This window comes from Cheilinus undulatus, linkage group 2 (assembly GCF_018320785.1).
Source record: "Cheilinus undulatus linkage group 2, ASM1832078v1, whole genome shotgun sequence".
Taxonomy (NCBI): Eukaryota; Metazoa; Chordata; class Actinopteri; order Labriformes; family Labridae; genus Cheilinus; species Cheilinus undulatus.
The window spans coordinates 16,250,396-16,275,735 of record NC_054866.1 but is presented as its reverse complement, the minus strand read 5'-3'; the positions used below and the strand labels follow the sequence as shown (position 1 = coordinate 16,275,735).

At 38.5% G+C, this 25,340-nt stretch overlaps 1 protein-coding gene across 1 annotated transcript in view; it reads right to left on the bottom strand.

Annotated features, from left to right (window-relative positions):
* Positions 1 to 23,586, bottom strand: part of LOC121517600 (limbic system associated membrane protein) — a 446,474-nt gene extending 422,888 nt beyond the window's left edge. Inside the window, exon 1 of the mRNA XM_041799496.1 lies at positions 23,230 to 23,586. Coding sequence (XP_041655430.1) covers positions 23,230 to 23,384 — 155 coding nt within the window. The 5' untranslated portion in view covers positions 23,385 to 23,586. The remainder of the gene's footprint in view (positions 1 to 23,229) is intronic.
* Between the last annotated feature and the right edge of the window lie 1,754 nt (positions 23,587 to 25,340).

The window sequence follows — 25,340 nt, the reverse complement described above, 5'->3', positions numbered from 1 at the left end:
CTGTGGACATGTTCTTGTGCACATGTAAGCCACTAAACCAGACTAAATGTGTCGTCCAGAAAAAACTAAGCAAAACAAAAAATGAGTGCATATTTGTGCGCAGGAATACAACTAGAGAGGGTATTTTAAGACAACAGATGCTAACTTTTGACACCACTTTGTTCCAGTTTTATGCTGCAAGAAGACTGTGTCAGACCTCACATTGAGAGCAAAGACATGGCATGCTTTTTGGGCTTTTTACAGAACAAGGGTTAAATTAGCATCACTACTAGTGGCATGGAATCAGGCAAAAGAAAAATCCATTAACAACTGAAAAGACCAGCAAGTGGTTAATGCTTGCATCATTTAAAGAGGCTGTAAGGGATGAGAAAAATCCAAAACAGTTTGTTGATTGACTGAAGCTTAATGAATTTATTACACATACTGTATGTCATAAAATAATCCTCAGGCCCTTCATATGAGATACTATTCTTAGGAACCAGTCCCCATTCCAAACTGATTGAACAGCCCTGATGTTTTAACACCATATTCTTTAATTAGTTGATTAAATAAGATGTCAACACCCCCCAGTACACTGATTTTACCTTGAAGTTTTTTTTGTTTTGTTTTGTTTTTTTATCAAGTTGCTAAACAGTTTTAAATGACCAGTAAGGAAGACTTTGTTTGTTCAGGTTAGTCAGGCCAGATAGCCAAAAGACACCCTCGTGAACTGACTTTGTATTATACAGAAGGTCCCAGGCTATCCTCAGATGCCATTTCACATTGACATGAATCTGGTGCATCCATATTACCTACTAGTTTTTACATGAGCCAAAGAACTGACATTGATATTTTTGTCTGTCACACTGGAGGGTGACAGACAAAAATATGAGTATAAATTTATATCAATTGCACTTCTGTCACCTTTTGCAGAAGAAAACATACATATGTTAGTTTCATAGAAAATACTTCTGAATGTAAAAACATGACATAAAGTATTTATTAACTCTTCAACGGTGATTTGGGCTCTATTTTTCTTTTTTTATTTTTTTTTTTTTTCAGTTTTTGGGATTTATTTTATAGGCAGACTAAAGCCCCGAGTGGCTAATCTGGAGAACCAGGAGAAATCCTGGTTGGCTACAAGGGGCGGTGTACAGTGACAGTAAATAGATCTTACAGTCTGCATTCAAGAGGTCTGGGCAAAAGGACTCATTGTTTAAATAACATTCAACCTCAAAACTGCCTTCTCGCTTTCTGCATCTCCCCTCTCTTACTCTCTTCCTCTCTCTTTCCCCCAACAGTATTGTTCTCTGTCTGACAGCCAATCATCACGCTTGGCCTGGGAGTTTCCTCAGTGTCAGTCTGACTGGAAAAAGAAACTTTGTGGTTCTGCAATTACATTTGATCCTTAAACATATTTAATCTCACTACACCAAGAATGTAAAGATGATGATAATTAGAGCAGAAGAGGTGGCCCTGAAAAAAAAAAAAAAAAAAAAAAAATATATATATATATATATATATATATATATGTAAAAAAAGTAAAGTATTAAAGGCTGATGCAGATAATAACAAGCTCGCAGCCCAATGTAAATGTACAGGTAGAGATGATACAGGTAGGCTGGCAGTGCCATATGTGCAACAGAAAATCTAAGTACATAATGAAATTCTGAGAATTGTGTGGGGTCATCTTACTATGACAAACATGATTCTGTGCTGTATGCATAAAGCTGGCTTGGCTTAAAGATATTTTCAAAAACACATTTGTAAGCAGGGAAGACTTGTAAAAACCAGCCCACACAGAGTTCAGATCAATTCTAACAATCTATAATAAATATTCTATATAGTTAACACTGTTTTCCAAATTATTATCCATATGTTATTTTGTTCATTGTTTCCTAAGCAGTCTATCTAATTGGCAGGCAAAAGGATTTTTCATTCCTAAACATCATAATGTTATTTGGATTTTATTAAAAAAAAAAAAACAATACCAATAATAACCATTACATTTTTAATTCAAAATAACTTAAAAATGCAGTCTTCCAAGTTATTATGCAAAACAGAGTTTCAAAACACTCAAGAGTTTCTAAAGGATTGAAAACAGAATGTTGTTGTAATTTATTGTTTTAGGAGGTATTTTTTCTCAAATCAAACCTATTTCAATCAAAAACATCTAAACAGATTAAGTTCCATATTAACATAAAAGCACTTCTTTGAAATCATCTAAACAACTCTCATCCACTGAACTTGTAAGTTCATGCATCATTTCTGCCTGTATTTCCTTTAAGGAAAATGATTCCAACTGATCCCTGCCTAAAATATCACTCCACCACCTCCTTGCTGACATTGCAGCCTTGTTGGGACATGGTGGCCATTCACCAACCATCCAGAACTCCATCTATCTATACCACCAATGTAGCTGCACATTCATCAGTGAATTCATCTGTTTGAAAATTAGTTTTCATATATTGTCATTTTTTTCTGTCTGAAATACAGCCTTATGCACATCAGCCAGCCTCTGGAGGATCCTGCATCAAGAGGTTCTTGGGACTCCAGAGGAACCAGCAGCTTCAAATACCTGTTTTCTACTCATCAGTGGATTGTTTCAAAGCTGCTGTCTTAAAATGATAAATTTGCCTTAAAGAAACTTTCCTTAATATGCCTTTATCTGAACAAACCCATATGTGCTCTGAATCACTTGTAAATCTTTTTTAGTACGACAGTACTAGTACTGAAATATCCAGTGTTTTCACACCTTTTGCAAGATACTGCACTATTTCAGGCTTTTCATATGCAGAAAGATCTTTTTCCCCACATTTCATGAATTTTGTGGCTTGGTTAATAATGTACAATAACCTCCTTAAGTAGTTTCCCTTTAATTAGGCTCGCCTAGCACACTAATGGCCAAACCTGTCTGAGATTGATGTCAGTGATGTAAACTGACAGGAGAGGCAGCACAATGAGAAACTTGAACTGACAAACTAAAAATCAGATGTTTGTTTAGCTGGAATCATATTTGCATATTAACTTGGAACACAGTGTTGAAATTGTTTTTCCCAATTGTAATGTAATTTCTTTGAATGCTCTAAATGCCCTAAAGTCCTTAAAAACTGTACAACCTAAGGGTTATTTATGTATTTATTAAAAAAGATGGTTATGCAAACATTGAGTAGAAGCCTAGATGGCCACATCATTATACACAGCCTGTGACGTCAGGTAATGACGTCAACATCAAATATACAGTGTGATGATTAGATTTGATGTGATTTATCACCTTGTCTTTCTCAGATGCCAGGGGGGAATATTAGACACAAACATCTGTGAGAATATGAGTGATTTGGCTAATGGTGTTTGGCATTTCATTCACAGGTCACACTGAGCTCTATACAAGCCAATAGGAGGCAGAGGACAGATAGGAGGTGTTATAAGTCACAGTACCTAAAAAAGCTAGCACTAGAATTGCTGTCTGCATGAAGTGTAAAGTCACCACAGAGTGAGAGCACAGAGTTGGGTCAAGAAGAAAGACAGTGGTGCTTAGTAGAAATAAATAAGCAAGGGATGAACATGAGGCCCAAAGACCTTTGACCTCCAAAACTATAAGATACAACATATCCATATAACATTATTTGTGTAAAGTCTGAAGAAAATCTTCTGAAAAACTGTGTTCACAAGAATGGCCGCGACTGATGAATGGGCAACCAAATGGACAACCTGAAAACATAACATAACATAATGCATCCGACCTTGGCCATTACAGGTGCAGAGGCATTAAAAGAAGAGCATGGTTTATGAACGGGAATTGCAGCAATCAATACCTGAATTTCTCACAGGAGGACCTGAGTTAATTTCAGGTAATCCTAAGCCATGCAGAGAAACGAGTGATTCTGGTAATTGAAAACAGTATTGTTCCACTGGGAAGATGGGAAGAGGATTAAATTGAATTGATAGAAATAATTAACAGCAAATGACTCTAGCATTTATGCTTCCTTTCACTTTTTCTGCTAGTTAATGTGGATGCTGCAATTATATATTTTATGCCATACTGTGCAAGCCTCACATTTTTGCTGTAGAAATAAGGTGGGGGGGTCACAGAGCAAGGCGATGGAGTCATCTTGATTTTCTTAATTGCCCAGAGAGAGATTCTAATTCCTTTCTTACTCCTTAACTTTTGTTGAGGTTCCCTTTCCTCTTTTGAAGAGGAAAGTCGGACAAAACAGATCAAAACAGGCTGTACTTAACGCAACTATGTGAAAAGTGTTCACTCAGGAACGCACACAATAGTTTAGTAGCATCATGTGTAAACGATTCATGACCAAACTTTTGCACTTATCTACACATTTATTCAGAACAGTCAAGTCATCATGCTGATGCTTGGATTTGGCTGAATACAGTCTCAAATAATTAGTGCTTTCATTCATGCACAAAATGTCTGGAAACTTATTGAAGCTTTGAGGATGAGTTGCATATTTGAATGTCATAGCCAAACGTTTTACTCTAACTAAAGCAGAACTTTTTTCCTGCCAGCAAACAGGTAAATTTTCCAACAAGAAGTAAAGTTGAGCTAAGTTGAAGATGCAGCTACAAATATTCAGGAAAACTGAGAAAGTAGAGGGGGGGTTTATCCTTTGACTGGCACATGGCTATAGACTGTATACAGACTGGTGGGATCTCTGTGCATATAATGAAAGGCTTCATTTTGTTATTTGTCAGTATTCTTTAATTTGACAGTGAATGTGCTGATTAAAGGGCAGGAAGTGTCATAATGGCTTTGTACAACAGACCCTGTTGGGTCATGTGCTACTTTCATGTCTTTCTTTTAACATTATGTGTGCAACTAAAGGCTTTATCTCTCAGTATCTTGAGGTAAAAATGGTGTGCCTCAAGTATCAGTGTTAGGACCACTGATAATTAGCCTTGCAAGCACAAGGATTGGTCTGAACCATAAACGGTTAGGACTAATCAGCCTCATTTGAGGAGCACAAGGCGGTGGCTAGCTGCCGTTGTACTATAAGCTGCTAGCAGTAGCTGCCTCCACTGTAGCAGTAAGAGCATTTTATCAGAACTGGACCACAAGAGCAAAGAGCAACACTGAAAGCTTTTTATGATTGAAAAAATGTCTTTGCTCTTCTGATGACATTTTTCAGCATGAGTTTGTGATCGTTACAGGTAGGGTTTAGTTGTACAGCAAGCCTGCGTGCACAATGGCCATCCCCACAGTAGGGATGAGCTTGGACGCAGCTGTAAAAAAGCGGCAGTTTAATTTAGATTTTGAAAAATCGTGCCCTTCCAACACACTTCCTATGGGAGGTTTCCAGGATGAATGTGAAATACATTTCATGCAATAGATATATGAAACAGTCTATCTGCCGTTAAATCAACAGTATCATTTAAAGTGTTTGCCAAAGCAAGTGCATGTATATGTGAATGACACTGTAATTTAATGCTCCTCTCCTATGCAGCATCAAGCTCTTTGTCTTTTACAAGAATCCTCTGATACAGGATGCTGTGCTTGAGTTAAAACTGATTTTGAATCTTGATAAAGCCAAACTCATGACATTTGCAAACTCAAAGAAAAAGCCACTGAATGTGCCCTCTATCATTCTATCTCAGGGTGATGTGATTGAAGCTGTATTTTCTTCTTATAAATACCTTATATCCTTCTTCTCTTATTCTTGATTATCTGTCTTAAAAACTTGACATTGAGCAACTTGCAACAAGGTTAAAGTTGTGGCCAGGTTTTATTTTCTGATATAAATATAGTTTTTAATTTGCTGAAAAAAGACTTGTTGCTGCCACTTTATCCCTCTGATCAACTATGAGGAAGTTTTCTATTTGCGTGCATCTTCTAAATGCCTTAAATCTTCAGATACTGTATATCATTCATTCTTGTGGTTCATTTCCAGTCTACACATGTTAACTCATAATTCTGTATTATTGAGTGGACTGGCCTTAACTGACCATTTGTAGAGAAAATCATATGTCATTATTCATAAGGTTAGACTTAATCTGCTTCCCTTATACTTGTGTAATTTTATTCATGTGAAAAGTGCCAGTAGCTACAGTCTTTGCCTTGGGTCTCAAACGGCTTACTTTTGCTATCTGTCCCCTAAGTGTGTCTTGAAGTGGTTAAATGTGGTTTTATGTGCACCAAGCTTGGGATCTACAAGAGGAAAAAGGGAGCTGGTCTCATTAAATCGTTTTAAAAGTCGAAAGATTTTGGAGTGCGTGCATTCGGTTGTAGGTGATGAATTTCTTCTTTGTGCCCCAGGACTGATTGACCTTTACCTGTGCTGCTTCCTGTCTTGATTAGGACAGCCCATGCAAATTAGATGTTTCATCTTAATGAGGTTTCCCTACTTCAATAAATGAATACAATAAAATGCCGTGCCTCCTTCTATCTGAACGGTGTAGTCTCTTGCTCTGAGGTACAAACTCAGGAAGCTCTCAGAGGAATCTAGCCAAACTTCTCATGAGTGCATATTTGAAAACAGCTAATTTCATTCTTTGATAATGCATCATACACTTTGAGATTTACTCCGTAATGTCGAGTTACTTCATTCTGATATCAAAATGTGGCAAATACACATAAATATGTTGTTGATTTTTTTTTTTTTTTTCAAATGAACTTGTAGAGGAGTTATTACCACCCTCAGAACATGGTTGCTTCCTGTCATTCATTAATTGCTAATGAATGTCCTCTGCAATCTTCAAATATAATAGTTTTTTGAAAAGTTTGAGTACACTTTCACTTGGAACATAAGTTCATGAGTCTGAGATTGTTTTCTCTTGTTTACATGCAAGGCAGTTAATTCTACAAATACAAACACATTCCCCACATGTTTAGCAATTAACTTAGCAATTACAGTCTAAAGGATGTTCCAGAATCATAAAACCAGCAGGTACTTTTTCTAAATTGTAAAGCAGCATCATATGCTATTTTCTGCCAAGATGTGTGATTATATCTTCCTGGGGATAATAAACACCACAATTTAGATATACTTTGCTAATGAGTAGCAGTGGGAGGTTTTATCTGGTTTTACTGTTTGAGGCAATTTTGGCTTTATGGGATAGTGAAAGCTGATTAGGGACAGAGCATGCAGTGATGAGAGAGAAGGAGTGAAATGCAGAAATGGCTGGTTGCTGGATTCAAGCTCAGTATGCTGCAGTATGGACTCAGTTTAGTGTTGATTTATGGGGCTCATACTCTACCTTACGAGCTACGAGAATGCCCCATACAGGTTTTCAATGTTGAATGATGCCATTGTTTTACTTACATTGATTTTATCATAAATAACACTGCCTACATTTTGCATTTCAGCAAAAAGCAAATATTTGCATGCTGATTTATTTTTTTTTTCCAATAGATTACATGTTATTTCTAATAGCAAGAGACAAAACCCGACTATTAACAGACACAGCATTACTGAACTATTCATTTTACTGTGTATCACTTATATTCTATATATATATCCTGTATGCATTCATGGCCATTCACAATCTTGCCCCTCCTTATCAATCTGATCTCTTCCACATAGCCACCTCCTCCTGCTCCCTCAGATCCTCCTCCTCCATCGACCCCACTGCGCCCTCCGCCGCCTCGGCACCATGGGGAGCAGAGCTTTCAGCCGCTCTGCTCCCCAACTCTGAAACTCACTCCCACCAGACATCCAGAACATTGACTCTCACCCTCTCTTCAAATCCAGACTCAAAACCCACCTGTTCAGGATAGCTTATTCATTGTTATTATTTTGCTACATTTTATACTGTGTCAGATTTTTATCTGTTGTTTTATTGCATTTGTTTATATCTGTAAAGTGACTTGGAGAAAGGCACTTAAAAAGAAAATTTATTATTATTTTTATCATTTATTTTGCAAAGGTTATATTTTCAAGTGCAGCTACCACCAGTAAGAGCAGTGGGCGGTAATGTATGGCACTGCCTGGATATTTTTACATGGAAGGTCAAAATTCTCAGCATCAAGTACCAAGTAATGAATCGGCTCAGAAGGCTAAGCCTTCTATTTCTTATAAAACACAGAGGAGGAAAACTATTCCTTAAATAACATACAACTGATTGTAGAAACATTTTTGGGCTCCTAGAGCAGAAACCAAACAGTTACTAATATGCAATATCTCTAAATTTGCTTAGTTTTTCAGGTCATTTGGGCTAAATTCATTCTGTCCATACACAACCAACTCGTGCACCTTGAATCAGGGACCGAACTATTTTACACTTTAAATATTATTAAGTAGAAGAGAGAAAAGTAAAAATCTGCATTATCAAGATACTGCTGGTCTTTATCTGTTACTTGATATTTCAGTTAAATTTTCACTAATGCCATCCAAAATTTTGATGAATTTCGTTTAATTAATCAAAGGGTGAAAAATGTGATTAAAAAATATGCTGATTAATTGCAGTAATAGCCTTTGATGAGATCAAGTGCCAAAAAGCCCATTTGCTCTTGGTTTTATCGTTTTATCCATCCTGAAAATCAAAACCGTCTGAGGTTGATTATTAAAAGGGTAATCTTCCCTCGGTCTCTCCCCCTCATGAGCCTGTCTGCACCTACCAAGATCTGACATGCACATGCAACCTTTCTAAAATAAATGTCGCTGTTTCAAAGGCTTGTCAGAAGTTCCAATGCTAATCAGAAGTATGTTATTTCAGGATGTATCATAACCAGGGCTGGTATCATTTGGGTTTTTTCAATACTGGTGCTAAATTGATACTTTTAGATGAAAAATATGATAATGGTCAATGACTTTAAGAAATACTTTTATATTTGCAAGGGCAACTTTAAACATCAAACTGAGAAACTTATTAAACAACTTAAAATGAGTGTAGGCCTTTATAAATTGCTCTTATTTCAGATGGTATTTGTGCCTTTCATTTGGAGAGGCAGGGGTCACATTGAGGAGGTAAGGTACCAAAAAGAAGCATGGCACCAAAATCTCTGTTTGCATTCAGTTCAGTATCTGTAATCTGTACTGAGATTACTTTTATGTTGCAACCAATAATGCAATGCAACTATTCAACTTATTCATTACTAGTTACATTTTCATGAAAGTAATCCATTACTGAAAGAAAATCTCCAATTTCCTTTCTTATCCGTAGCCACAAAAGAGAGAAAGAAAAAAGAAGCTTGTTGAAGCGTCTGCACTGTTTGTCCTTTTTTATTTCCTGCATGCACATTGTTACGTAGCTGTGTGTCAGTGGGAGGTAAATACAGTTGTGCCAGTATTGCCAGCTTATTGAGCTATTAAGGTGGCAGAGAGGACAGCATTACACTGTGAATTTATGTTGGATTTTTGGACAAGATCAGCACCATAATGAGACATAAGTTTAAAAGCTCCTGTCTTGTTTTCATTTAATCAGCTGCAGCCATTCCAATCACGCATGGTTCTTATGCACAGCGTTTTTGTAATTCTGTATGTCTCTGCCCAGCTTGTTGTCAGACTGTGAGCCTTTTAAAAGAGAGCAAAGGATTTTACATTTGTTAATGTCGTATTAGGATGCAGAGATACAGATTATGGGCCACAAGTTACGCTGTACAATAACAGTATAGTCCATACATTGAAAGGCAGGCGTGCGGTCCTTATGTGTCATTTTTACAACTGACAAGTGGAATGATTGGTCAAAGGTTTTTATTATTCAGGCATGCAAAAGTACTCTGACACATTAGTCTTATCAGTAGGTAACACAGTAACATAACAAATTACTTAGTAATTGTTATGTTACAGTTAGTTAGTTAGTTAGTTTCAGTTGTAACGCTACCCAACACTGCTTATTTTCAAATTTATCTGTAATGTAATCCTCGTATAAATGGTATATGTGGGACTGAGATTAGTGAAGCCTGTAGTTCATTAGTTTATCTTGTTTTCAATTGAAGGACAGCACTATTTTTGGCAAAAATATGGCATAAATATATATCTCTCATGAAATATTGACTTCTGAATTCAATGCATGTTGGTATAAAGGTCAATAATTGCTTCTAATTCAACAAAAGTATATCATGGCTGTAGTTGCTTTGTTATCCAGAGCTAGTTTTGCAGTATTTCGTCACCAACATGTGATTACTCTTGAACTTATACAATTAATGACATTTCAACTGAAATGTCAGTGCTACCATAGATTTGCAACATGAACAGGCAGTGTTAAGCACCATGTCTACAAGTGTATTTCACTAAAGAGGATGCTTAATTGCCCAAATGTGTCATTTTCTCTTGGCTTAAGAGGCATACAACCCTTGAAAAGGCATTAAACACAATTTTATCTTGGCATGATGTGATTGTTGACTGCACAATTACATGGTAATTAAATAATCACACCATTAGAACTTGGATGTCATCCATTTCATATTTACTGTCACTTTTCCATTCTGTTAGCCTCATGAGTGGCTGAACCAAGTAATGGATCACACTATTTTAAATGACTTTCTTTCTAAATCAGTTTCCAAGATGTTTAACTCTGCTTTAATAACATCACTGAGATTAAGGTCTTCTGGATTCATATGCTTGTTTTTAGCTGTAGCAGTTGCTAAGCCATTAATAAAATGCAAAATGTACAGATCTACAGACTACTGGCTTACTTGGCTTGGAAGTAAGACATGAAGAGACAGTTTGAAAGCAGCAGTTTTATTATTCTTTCTTCACTCTTTGCCTTGAATTGCAGACAGGACTGGCACAGCTGCCATACAAACACAAGTAAGTTTGATGTTTGTAAGATACTGCATCATTTTAGATCATATATGACTGTGTGCTATAATGAGCCTTCTTCCATGTAAATAATAATAATAATAATAATAATGTTTTTGTATTTTCGTATTGGTTTTCCTGTGAAGCACATACAGAGGCATTGATGTTAAGCTTGTTTTATAACCAGTAAGAAAAAAAAAGGTCGTAGCAGTTTCTTAAAGCACACGTCATACTTTCCTGATGACATCGTCACTAAGCCAATCTGTAATCACAGAGTGGTGCAATCTTGTCCAGTGTGTGTCACTAGGTCAGTAAGCAGATTTTTCCCTGAACTTGGAAGAGATGAGTAGTAAACAATGAGTCTGCTCATCCAGGACTATGCTTACTGTGGATCTCTAATCTGCTTAAAAGCCATGTGGATTTACAGCTGCAGAGGCGGGAGTCATCACAGCTAAGGCCCACATTTTTCAGCTTTAATTTGAATTCATCCTGACTGACTGAGAGATTGAAAATTATTTCACCAGCTTCCATGGTTTCCGGCTGTACAGGCTGTACAGAGCTCATCATGCTTTTGTCCATCTAGTTTATTTGTCTTATTTCATATCAGGGATGGCATATTGGTGCTTGTGCCATTTTAAGATCTAGCATTAAAATTCTGGACCCTTCCATGGACTTGAATACATTTGTATGTACTGTGTCTGTATATACAGTGCTTAACAAATTTATTAGACCACCTAGTAAATAACTATAATTTGACATATTATTCAAGAAATAATAATGTGCTTTACTATTTTTCAGGTTTTTTTGTAAATCAGTAAATTTGAAATTTCATGGATAACAATAATAATTAAATTTTAGCATTAAAAATAGCTTCTACATATTGGTGTATTAACCATTGCAGAAACATAAAAAATGATTTTGGTTTTAAAACATTTTTAAAAATATTGAAAATATTTTCATTTGCCAAAGGGGGGCCGGCAGAAAAAGTCTGGGAACCACTCTTCTACATATATTGACATGAATGTTAGGCATAAAGTACAATGAGTTTTGTTTTGACAGATATCAGACGGGGGCAAGAGTCTTTTCTCACTATCAGTCTACATAACTTTATGTTCAATAGTTGCACTAACATTTCCTTTAATGATGAAATGAGCCATGGTAAACATCTTTGAATGCATCACTTCAGCACCTCATTAAGCTTTTTTTACCTCATAACTGTGAAAGTCTGTTGACATTTTCTTTCTTATTCTATACCGCTCTGTATGCTGTCATTTCCCATATCATGTCCTGTTTGTTGTTTACTTCCTGTCTGTCCTCTTCAATTTTTATCCAACTTCTCTGCCATCCAATACTTTATCGTATCTCTGGCCTTTTCTCTGCTGTGTGTTTGTCTTTTCTTTAATCCCTCAGAAAACACAACGACATTAAATTGATCTGAAGTCTGTCTGAAGATTGATAAGAGTTAGAGTTAATTCTCCAGAGCATAGAGGTCTACCATACAAAATAATTCATCCAAGGAAGGTTTCTCATGAGGAACCCAGACCTGAATTTTCTGCCATTCTTCCTTGCATATCATCTAAAGCTCAGATTGACTGGGGACTGTCGGTGGAAAGCCATTTTAGGGTCTCTCCAGAGATGTTTGATAGGGTTCAAGTCAGGGCTCTGGCTGAGCAACTGTAGGATATTCAAAAAACTGACCCTAAGCCACTCCTGTGTTACTTTGACTATGGACTTATAGGGTCATTGTCATGTTGGAAGTTGATCCCTCGGCCTAGTTCAAGGTCCTGAGTGGTGCGGAGCAGATTTTCTCTTAACTTTTCTCCATTTAGCTTCCCCTTAACCCTGACCAGTCTCCCAGTTCCTGCTGCTAAAAACACCTCAACAGCATGATGCTGCTCCACTTTTGGGATGGTATTGGGCAGATGATGAACGGTGACTGATTTCCCCCAGACAACATCTAGAATTAAGACAAAGCAGCTCAACATTGGTTTCACTAGACCAGAGAGTCTTGTTTCAAACAGCATGAGAGTCCTTCAGGTGTTTTTTTTTTACACACTCCTAGCAGGTTTTCATGTGTTATGCACTGACAAGAGGCTTCTGTCTCGCCACTCTGACATAAAGCCTAGACCAGTGGAGGGCTGCAGTGATGTTTGTCCTTCTAGAATTTTTTTCCCATCTCCATACAGGGTCTCTGTAGCTCAGTCAGAGTGACCATCTGGTTCTTAGTCAGAACACAGAAAAATAAACTGAAATGTTTGCAGCATCAGCCTACAACATAAAAAAATTGAAAAAAAGTGAAGAGGGTCTGAACACTTTATAAATGTGGTACATGCATACCACCAACTACTTTACTGGACTGTGTACATACACAAATGTGCCCAGGCATGGAACAGTTTTACTTGTATGAAAGTAGACTAGTGGGGGAGAGGGGCAGGAGAAAAAAACCATGCTTGATCACAGTATAACACTGTGTCCTAGCTACATGAATGTAACCAGGTTTGAAAATCAGCTGTATCACACTGATTTCTATTGTAGTATCCTGGCAGGCTACGAGCAAAGCAGTGCCAAGCAGTGCCAACCTTTTCCCCCCTGTTGGCCTGTCTGTTCCTCTCTGGAGCAGATGACTAGGCATCAGGAGTGTTGGACAGGAATATTTCCTTGATCACTTTCCTCCATAAAAGCCTGTTAACTTGCTTAACAAAGTGGAGAGAGTTGTGCTTTATCAATATTCATACCCCTTTTTGAAATGTTGTGCTCCGACAAAGGCTCATCATTACAAAGCACCACACTTCCATTTGTCTGCATTCAAAATAAAAAGCACTAGGTATCATAGTTTTCACAAGGGGAGCCGCAAATCACCGGGCAGAGAATTCAATTTTTAACAGACACAGTGTGCTTGTGTTTGATGCTGTGCAATGGGACGCCATGTCTGATGCTGACATGCTGTTAGGACATGGTGTAAAACAATAATAACTAATGTGAAAATGCCCTTAGATGCCAAGCGAATATTATCTTATTTAAATGACAATAGTCAGTATATCACAACCTAACCTGATATGATCCAAAAAGTTAGCATGCTAGGTTGGTGCACCAAGCATCACAAAAGCTGGACATTGAAACTTCCAACTTGCTCTTTGAATCTGTACAGTTTCTCTTGTGCAGCTCTGTAACACTCTGACATTTTAAGGTTTCTTCAGAGAAATACTCTTCCACTCCACTTCCACTGCCATGGTCTATAGGTAGCCAGAGGCTGAGAGAAATTGCTGAGTAGATTAAATATGCACTTAGAGACAGTCTGGCCTGCTCAACAAAAGCAAAGGTGAAATGGAGTGGAATTGCTTTTAAGGGGAAGCACTGCTTTAATATTCAGCTGTATCAAAAAAGAAACATTTCAGGTCTGAGTTCCCTGGTTGAGTTTTTCACAAAAGCATGTTGAAAACACATAATGAAGAGCTCTGAGTGTCCTGTTATGTTGTCCGAGCATGAACCATCAAACATCAAACCACAAGCTAAAAGCAAATCTTGTTGGGAAGCTTTGAAAAAGGCCCAGACAGCCCACTGAAGCGCTTTAGACTGTGACTTTCAGATAGAAACGTCAGAAGTCTGTTTGTCTGCCATGCCAAAGACTTCATACTGCCTCTGCAGGCTATTATTCAGATTCCAGTGAGCAAGATTAAAGCTTCTGGAACTTTTGATGACTCATAGTCCTCCTGAAAGCCTTCATAAAACTTTGCAGATTTGGCAAACTATCAACCAAAACCCCATGTCTTTTTGCCCCACAGCTTTTCCCCTCACCTCTGTTCTGTCCCGGGCCACAGTGGGGACGAGGCGATAATGACTCAACTGGCAGCCACTCAGCACTCCCACTGTAGCACTATGAGTGAAAATGAAATTGATTTGGAAATCCTGCATCGTCCCAGGCTGGAACAAAGGGGATTATTGTGCTGATTGTACTAATACTGTGCCCCTGCCCTCCCCCTCCCTCCAACTCAAATTCTACCAATCATGCGCTTGTCTTTTCACCCTACTTTCATGGTGAAAGCTCTTTGGCTGTATTTTCTCCAGTCTCTTTATCATCTTTGTAAAGACCTCATACTTGCAGCCTGTCCAAGTAATGTCTGTGTTTGTGTATAATTACTTGTGCTCTCCTTTTTCACATTGGATGAAAATTTCATGATCTGAAATAAAATACAGTATCCAGAACAATTTTGGCTTGAAGGCTAGAATATGCTCATTTTAGTCAACTCAAACTCATAATGGTTTGAAATTTTATTGCAGCAAATCTCATCACTTCTCATGGGTTTAAAGTGCTTAACAAATTTATTAGACCACCTGTCATACTTGTCTCAAAGACCATCCAGCATCATGAAGTGCTTTAACACAGACTCTATCATTTTCAGTGAGTTCTCCACGTTTTACCATTTTGAACAGGAATGAGGAATTTCAAACTGAATTCACCCAAATTTGAGCCAGCTGACTGGGCTTCTCTGAGAAGTCAGAAATTAATCAAGCATAACATTCAACCTCTAAAACTCATTTTTCTGTTCAGGAATGCAAGTAAATAACTATAATTTGACATATCATTCAAGAAATAATAATGTGCTTTACTATTTTTTCAGTTTGTTTGTAAATCAGTAAATTTGAAAATTCATGGATAACAATAATAATTATATTTTAGCATTAAAAATATCATTTTGGTTAAAGAGCTTCTACATATTGGTGTATTAACCATTGCAGAAACATAAAAAATGATTTTGGTAATCACCAATGCTGTTAATTTAGGGCAGCTGTGTCATAAACCTTACTTTGGTTAGGGTTAAGGTGCTCTGATAAATTTGTTAAGCACTGTATAAATGCATATATTTTAATCGTGATGACACAGTACTTGTGGTCAGAGCCTACAGTTGGATGCTGAGGTCGTGGTGGGGTTGAAATAAGGCAAAAGGCAGAGCAAAGAAAGACACTGGAAATGTTGCAGCTTGGCGCTGTATCATAGTGAATACTGTCAACATGCAGTTTCTCTGAAAACAGAGACTTTACCCACATGCATGTTATGGCTCCAGTTAACAGCCATGCATGAGTAGACAGACTATGGCAGCAATGGCACTTTCTCTTTCACTACATTATTTCAACATCTCTAGCTTCTATCTTTCCACATTCCCCACTTCTCTTTTCCTGCATCTCCCCTCATCCCTTTACAACCTCAGCGTGGCTTTGGCAGATTCATCTATAACAGGAGTCTTGTGAGTTTTGCTCAAGATTTTTGCCATTGTATATTTTTTAGATGTTGCTAAGTGCTGTGTTCATGGTGGGTTGATGTGGCATCTCTATAATTACTAAAATAGAGCACAGTCTTGAACCGCTCTCTCTGTAAATTGTCTTGAGATAACATTGGTTAAGAATTGGCGCTATACAAATAAAGATTGATTTGTTATTTATTATCCGAAAATTGTATTTCTTTTTTAAAAGCATTAAAGACCCCGTAGAGTGAAATCCAAAGATTTTATCTTAACACACTAGATATGTTGGAATGTGGTTGCTGTAAATATGTGAAAACACTGACATCTACATGTCACTAAATTTTAAACTGAGACTGTTAGAAAGTTTTTAATCTTTTTCCTGGCTTGGTTTAATTTGGGCAGGCCAAATGTGTGGGCTCATGATGTCACCAGCCCACAGTAGTGAATGACCCCACCCCTCTAACACTACAATATAAAATCACAGAGCAGTTCATCTCAGTACAGTCTGTTGTTAGCTGATGTCACTGCTTTTATTGAAAGTTAACAGTCAGTTAAATGCTGTTTTTTGTTCATTGCGAAGCAAATTTGCCAACCACAGTGGCCTACGGGTCATTTAAAGTATCATAACAGAGATTTGAGCCAGAAAACAGACTTTGTCTCTTCCTCTGAGGTCAACAAAAGGCCAAGAGACAGGATAATGATGTGAGTGCTGTCCTCCATTCAAATTGTAACATTTTCAAAACCTGAGAGGATTGTATTTCTCCTGAGTGGGCGTGGCTTCAGCTCATTCAACAGACACACCCACAACATCCTGGAGCAGATTTTACTGCCTCATTTTTCATGATTTTGAAGCTTAATTTTATAAACCTTGAGATGTTTTATTTGACTGAAATTTGACATTTGACTGGGGGTATCATTACACATTGACCTGTTATACAGCAAACCTAAATACATATTCATTTTCACTTTACAGGGTCTTTAAGGGTTCCAGTTTTAGAACAGTTTTTGGTTTGAGTATGTTGTTAAACAGTCCTCTAATTTGTAGGATATCTGTCAGATTCTTGTGAGAAGGGCTGATGTTAAGATCAGCGCAGCTTGAGCTGTTTGCGGGGACTAGCTTGGTGGCATCGCTCAGTAAATTTCAAGAAAATGCCTTTCAGACTTAAAATGAAAGAAATAAAGGGAAAAGAACCACACTATAAGATAATGATCAAAAATAAACTAGAGTTGAATACAATAAATAAATATATACATAAAATATAGATTGACAAGGGATGACTGCCTTTTGCAGTAGTGTTTTGCATATTTATTTTTTTGTAGAGATTGTGTCTTAAAAAATAACTTTTTTTTGAGTCATGCAAAACTCAGATGTTTTTTTCTTAATTTCTTTTTTGAGTAGTGGGTGTATGATGTGAGCTTACTTCAAACACCTGTGAAGTCTTTGTTTCAGTGTCAAAGACAGTGTTGTTCCTCGGAGTATGGATGACACATGGAGACGTATTAGTCATCAAAGTTCAAGAGTTGAGGCTTTATTAATAAAATAGAATATTCTTTATAAGACACTGAGTTGTTTTGGAATTTAAACCACACAAACATCATTCTAGTTGTAGAGTGCGGGCCTTTGGCACAATTCGTTTATATATAATGTCTGGTTGAATCAAATTAAAGGGTTCACAAAGAGTTCTGGGCTATGTTTTTGCAAAGATTCTCTGAGGCGATGCATGAGTGCAGAATCATCTTTGCAGCACGGATAATTGACCCAGAGGAGAGCAATCAGAAAGACTGTGACATCAATGCTTTAATAACCCTTTGTCAATTATCATGGCTTTGCTCTGACACTTCCCCTTAAGGCCAGAGAAAAGTGAAGGAATCAGAAAAAGCAATTAAAAAGTGGACGATTTGAAAACAAGAATGGCTTAAAGAAACGTGCGGCGACTTTTATAATTGGCCTCTGAAATTCAGACCGTGAGGACAAGTTTGATTTCACTTGTTGGTATCACCCCTTTAAAAAAAAGCGCTTTGTCACAGTGGAAGTGGGCTCTGATTTTTGGGGTGTTTTTCAGTGTTTATAAGGCTGTTACATGACTGCTAGGATGCAGCACCAGATTTAATAGGCTGGGTCTTATTATCCTTCTCTATAGGGGCAAAGGTCATTTCAAGCAGATATGGGTTTTCAAAAAGTACCCTTTCACAGCAAGAGACTGCTTGAGGTGACTGTAAAGGCCCATATGTGTTAATCCTTCAACTGCACACAGAGCCCTAAGATCATCAGAAAAGCAACGAACTGAGGATGCTGTCAGCTTATATGGAAGCTTCTGTCAAAAGCATGTTATACAAGAGCAGCTAAGGATCCTAAGACACTTTATTAAAACTCTTTCCCACTGATACTCTTGTGGTAAGAAGAGTTTAATCCCACAGCCTACTGTACATCATGACCTTTTTCCTGCTAGTGCAGAAATGTTTATCTAAGCCAGTCCAGACCAGTGACTCTTGTGAAAAAATAATCTCTGTGAGATTAACCCTTTGATGCCCAGCTTGGGCAAAAGAGTCAAAAGGTTAAAGGGAGGCTTAAACTTAAAATCTGAAGCCGACTGAGGAAAACATTCTTCCACTCAATAACATTCATGTATGACGTAAAAAAAAAAAAAAAAGCATGTGGAAATCGATTTAGGATTGCTGCTGGGCAGCTCCCTATAGGCACAGACAGTTGGTGGAGATATCAGTCAATATTTGGATTATGTTCTCTTCAGATGGAGTGTGAGAAAACAAGATTGTGTAAGCCATATATTGTGTCGCAACATGCTGGAAATAATTGCCTGTGGTGTGTGTGTGTGTGTGTGTGTGTGTGTGTGTGTGCCTTTCACAACAAAGGATTGATACATATTTGAAGGAATTGTGACATTTAAAGACATGGCTGCAGTTGCCTCCTGTTTGACTCTTTGGAAATAGTGCTCCAGTATGTGGTCTGCTAAAAAAAAAGAAGATTTCTGTATTATCAATGGCAACTTTTTCATCATCATGTTGTGCTTTAAGATTACATTCGATACAACCAGAAGCTTCAGCATCAGGAGCATATTGTCGTAAAACTTTAATTAAAAGCCTAGGTTGTTATTTACATCAGTCTAGGGGTCATTTTCTGGGCAAGAGCATACCACCTCTTACATTTTAGAGAGCTTATTGAATAACTGGCCAGAATGTCTGTCTCTGCCCTGGGCGCTTTTATTGTGAAATGCTGCTTGACCCAACATACTCAATGAACATAACTTTAAATTTTTGATAAAATGTTCCTGCATCTGCTGCAGACCAGCTTTGTTGCATGTTGACTGGTGATTACATAATGTTACACACAGTTGGTTTGGCTCTGGATCTCCTCTCCAATTTGACTCTCTATGCAGATTGTTTAGGATGCACTCTTTTGAAATGGACAAAAAAGTTTGCACATTTTGTGCAAATAACTGCTTTTTGCACATTGGCTGTTTAGGAAACCTTGAAGTAGGCCCACACAGCATATTTGGATTTCTTTTGGGCTTAATCTTTAGTAACATTTTCATTATAAGCCGTGAATCTTTGCTCTGTCAGATAGCAGAAGAAAAGAGGGTTAGTAGGCATAGACCTACAAGTATTACAGCTAATTCTACCGTAAATGAGCTTTGACAGATCACTGAGACTGTCTAAATCAGCGATACTCAACCTTATCCTACCCAAGAGCCACATTGTCTTAAAAATACTATTGCAAGAGCCCCAATCCAAAACTGGGGATGTAATGATCGATCTATCTACAGTTAAAATGAAACAGTGAATTGGTGGATTATTGTCTTGTTAAATGGGATGAAATAGGCCACATAAAAATGTCTGTATAGTGACAGAAGAAAGGATATTTCACTGATAATAAGCAGATGTTTTTATTTATGTAAGGTCCACCTGGACTAAAGTCTTTGTAAAATATCAGAATGTGCCGACTTAGAGCTATGAGAAGCTTTTCAAAGAGCTGATGAATCATGGGTGTCTGTTTGGGTATTTATATTTCATATTTGGACATTTACTGTAGTTCTGTGACTCTGTTAACTTAAAGGGATGCTTCTATTTTATTCCCTCACATTATTATTGCTTTTAGCTAAAGGGGGAGGGTCCCCATTTGGGGATTTGGGCTTTCAATAAACTTTCAATAAACTGTTTGGTTTTCATATTTTACTCTTTTAAATTACAAATGGCCTGGTCTTTCCCTTTTTGCCACTGTTCATTTTGACAGTGTTTTCATCCAGAATGGGATGGGGCTGGCATTGTCTTGGTAGTACCCAGATGGGTTGAACCTATCAACACCTGGTTGGCCCGCCCAGGTATCCTGATGCCTGCCTAAGTTAATTGACAGGTTTGGCATTTAAATATTCAAATGGTCATGACAAAGCCATTTTCCCAGCAGCATTTGAGCCTTCTTTGCTCTTCACCTCAGCTTCCAAATGCTTCCTCATTTGCTTCATTGTTCAAGAGGAAGAAGGATAAATTGAATGATCGCCTGATGCATTTTGAGAAGCACATATGAGGTTAATTTCTCCAATATGGGCTGATATTTCAGCGCGGGAATCACATACAAATACTTTATTGCCTCAAGCAAGGAAAGCAGGCCACGGCCTATCCAGGTGTAGTTGCTAACATAATAAACATGATATTGATGTGTACACAATATAATTCCTATATAGTGATGGTACCAGTCAATGTCAACCAGACATTAGACATTGAAAGGACATAATCAGAAAGGACAATTTCAGGCTGATCAAAGAGGATTTTTACAGTGTAATATATGATGCTAGAGAAACTTTAGTGAAGGTCAAATATACTGATTATACCAAAAGTTACAGTTAGTCAGAAACTTTAATTTGGTCAGTTTTGGTGACCCCCTGTAAATAATACGCTATGACGATTACCTCACTTATATGAGTAAAAAGTCAGATTAGAGGAATGTATGATAATTTGAAAATAAGTTAAATCACTGAGTAAATATCAAGTAATGCTAGATGGTTTTATAAGTGTACTTTTTGTGCTTTTGTGTAATGTTGGCCCATTCCACTGGATACCACCCCAAGTGAAATTCAGATTTGTGGGAAGCACTGATTAATATCAGTTGACCCCAATGTCAGCTTAAACTTCATGGGTTAAATGTTTTTATGATAAAAAAAAGTCATAATGATGAAAAAACTTCAATAAATGTCTTGATCTGTGCTTTCAGCCTCAGTAGTAGCAAATCTGGCAGTTTAAAGCATGAATGAACAGAAAAGACTTAGTTCCCCTATTTATTTGGCAAGACACATTTCTAGGCCCCTCTGGTAAAAATAAATTTCCTTTCTCATTTCGGCGGCGAGGCTGTTCGCAGTGTGTTCTGTCACAGCGGTTGTTTGGCCACATACTGTTTCTCCACTCCAGCGTCCCTCCTCTTGTGCCATGAATGTCACGACTGCAGCCGCGGGCCCCACTAAAGGAGCGCCAGCCTTATTACACCCCCAGGTCACCAATATCCCTTCAGCCTTCACAAAAACCCAGCTTATGGAATCAGATACACTGTGTAGCTCGACAAATTACTAGCCGACGGTCTCCCACCTCTACTCAAAGTTCTCACATTTGAGTCCTCATGTTTTCTACCCCCTTTACCCTCTCCTCCTGTGTTCATTTTTTCAGGTGGAAACTGGTTGTGAAAAATGGTTGTGTTTTGCAATGGCGCCATGGGGGTCCGGGGTGCAGTTTATCGCTGCATGACGGACGATAAATAAGACTGATCGCTAATGCCAACAAGATGCATCACAAACATCAAACTAATTATAGCACTCAGTGAGTGATTACTTCAGATAATTATTCGAGGATCATCTATCTGACATAATAGCATAATTGTGAAGTCAGGATGAATGTGTTTTCTTGGAAAGGTAGCTCTAGGTTAGCTGTGGCTGAGAGCTAAGAGTGCCATTATCTTCACACCTGAATATAGCAAAGACGCAGTCAATTGGATTTGGAAGGTGAGGCAAGTAGACGTGGAGTTCAACAGTCAACGAGCCAAGTGACTCACATGATTAGCAGGAAGCTGAATGGAAGTCACCTGGTTCCAAGAGGGAATCCATTAAAGAGATTTACTTTGCATGTGTGTGGGCTTTTGAGCATGTGTGTGCACATGTGAGACTGTGTCTGTCTGCTTTTGGGCTTCTTGACAGCTTGTGTTAAAAGGTCTATCCCCTAATTGCATTTCACATTCCCACAGTCATTAGGCAAAGACTGGGCGCTGGGATTGTAAATACAGAGTGAAAGTAGGGAGAGGACAGGGAAAGAGTGAGAGAAAAAGAAAAATCGATGTGATTGAGTGCACTGTGTGCAGCCTGTTATGCCCCCTACTTCCCTGCAGAACATTTTGAGGAGGTGGGAGGAAGGAGGAGGAGGGAGGGTGATGGGAAGGGGAACTGGGGGAGAGGTAAAGCGCCTTGTTTACAATAACAAGCCCATCTAAATCCCTCTGCATTTAAAGCCTGCCACTGACACATGGCTTTGATCACGTGGTCTCTGCCCAGTTGTATCACAGTACCACTGAGTTGACAATCTGCATTGTCTAGGGGGTGATTAAGTGGGATGCAGGGCTGGTGTGGACATAAAAATTCTCTGCTTAACAGTAACAGCTTTGCCTTCATGTGGCTGCAAACAGGAATGCACATCTGCGGAGTTTCAATACATTAACGCGTCTGTCAAGCCCGTGGCACAGAACTCTTCGCATCCTCCTCATGTCTGACTCCACTCATCCCCACACAAGCTGCATCTCCGGACTCCGTGACGCACTTCTCTATGGCAAAAAGGGGTGCTTGAATTAAGTGCTAACAGGAGCCACGGTGGTCAGTTTGGGTGCTCTGCTTGTCGTGTCAGTGGATGCTTTGAAGCGACCAGCTCAGGCCATGTAATCCCATCAAAATAGATAAAACCCAGCAGCAAATCTAAAATTCCGGACAAGAACTGGGCAAAAAGGGATTATTGCGCTCAAAAAGCCGAGTCCAGCTCTGCTATTAAAAATGTTCGTGATTGGGCTTCTATCGAGGCTGGTGGTGATAAAGTTGTGCAGCAAGTCAACTCTCATCCAAACACTCTCAATCTTCGTTTACTTTATCATTTGAGGAAAATTAAAAGTAATCTGCACGGAAATGGAGGCATGATCTACAGGGGTGACTGAATATTATCTTAAAAGAATGTATACTCTACGTTAAACCACCTCGTGAAGTGCGAGCAACCCGCTCGCGCGGAGGATGCTGCCTCGCATCCGAGAGGAGAGCAAAGTTGGAAGCTGACTCTCTTACCTTATAATCGCCGTGTCGCCCTGGCGGATGGTGATGTTGTCGGTTGCCCGCTGCATATCCACACTCCGGACGGGGAATCCTGTGGGGATAAGACACAGGAGTCTGAAAAAAGAAGCCTGCAATTGCCTCCAACACGATTTGCGTCCGACTTGCATCTTAAAGCACAACAAGAGCGCGCTTTTCGGCAGCAATAAATCCCAGGGATAAAAACGCGCGTAGTGAGAAGTAGTTGTCCAGACTTGTCGTTAACGCAGGATGCTTTAAGGTCCACAGCAGTCCCGAAACGTAAAGGTTTCCTAAAGACTTCTACGTACAGAATCCTCGCTCTATAATCCACTGATGCGTAATACTCTCCGCGTAAAGACACGGCACAGCCAGAAGCGGCGATGGAGCGAGGCAGGCTTTAGTTCAGAGTGAGGGAAAATCACCCCCCACCATCTCTCTCTCTCTCTCTCTCTCTCTCGCTGGCTCTCAGATTATCCAGCCGTCTGGCTGTGATGCTCCCCTTATTGGTTGTCAGGACAACAGCACCACCTGAGGTCCCATTCAGAGAGACACAGCTGACTGAAGACTTGGGAACAGGCAGCGAAAGATGTTGAAAAAAAATGGGAGGAAGTGGCCCAGGGGAATAATGGCAGAAAACCTGCACCCTGAGTGTAGCGCAGGTGATCATCTATTCATAAGTATGTACCTTTACGCCTTGCAAGAGGGGAAGCCAAACAGGAAGACACTGGCTCTGCAGGGATCGCTGCAGTATCAAGTTATCAGTTGTCTTCAAACAGTCCATGCATCCTGTTTTCTGAAGCAGTGATTCCAAAGTAAGACTGGAGAATAGATCAGAACTTTTCTATTATTGCAAAAGAAGCATTTGCAGTAAACACAACGCTAAAATCTGCATGTATTACATAAAAGGCTAAAAGTTTCTCATCCAGCATGTGCAGCATTTCAAGTGTTGAATGGTATAATGGCAATGCTTTAACAAATATGTGATCCCCTCTTATAAAACTCAAGCTGTAGCTTTCAGCCACCTTTAATATAATTTGCTCAAGTCCTCAGATTCTGTATTAAGCGTTTATTTATCGCACTTTATATGTTTATCTCAGTATTGATCCATATCATTGCACATCATATTTCTCAAGCAAGCAGAAGAAAATCAACTCTAAGTTTGAAATAATTACGTTTTCATTTTATGATTTGAATTTTAATTGCACAAATCTAGTGGTGCATAAAAACTCAAATTATTAGGGAAATCTTATTGACTTTGTTCCTATTGCAACATTTATCACAATAAGAAAGATACTGCAGTTTTTCCAGTATTATTCAGCCTCATATCAAAGCATTTTAAGAGAACTGAGTTGGACCTTAAATCTTCCAGTGGAAAACAAATTCTTTTTTGGAAAAAGTAAGAAGTATGAAAAAGAAAGGACGGAAGTAAGTTTGTTTGATTTGCTCATTTTTAGAACTATCAGTGGGGTTAACTGGATTGTACATATACATCTGAATGTGCTTTTTTTGCAACAAGATTATGTACAATCAAACTAGTACTTTATATTAAAGGGGCATTTTGGTGTTTTTGAAGTTGTATAAGGCACTTGGCAATAGTGATGGAATTAGTCTCCAGAGATCTGTGTTGCCCCTTTAAGCACTTTACTTAGGTGATGTCTCCCTGCATCCACATTGATGTAAAGTAAGCCCATCACTGGTCCTTTATGTCTTGTTTGACTTAAAAAAAAATGATAATGATAGCCAAAACACTAGTGCTAACTGGCGCAAATAATCCAAAGCGCACACCATGATGTTAATAAATAACGCCCACGTCTATTCCCTGCTAACCTGATATGCCAGATAGACTTTTTCTTTATTCATATAGTTCACGTTCATCTGAGAAACATCCCATATAAAGCATTTCTCAGAGGATGATTGTGTCAGTCACCTTCATTACGGGCCAATCAAAGCCACAAGACAAGATGAGGTAGCAGGCATGCACAGCTGCAATGGTAACCTGAGTTAGACAGACTGGTGCTGCCAGTTGAGCTTGCTGATGGATAAAACTCATACCAAACCTGCTCATACCATCTCTGATAAAACTGCAACAGTACTGTAGCTACAGT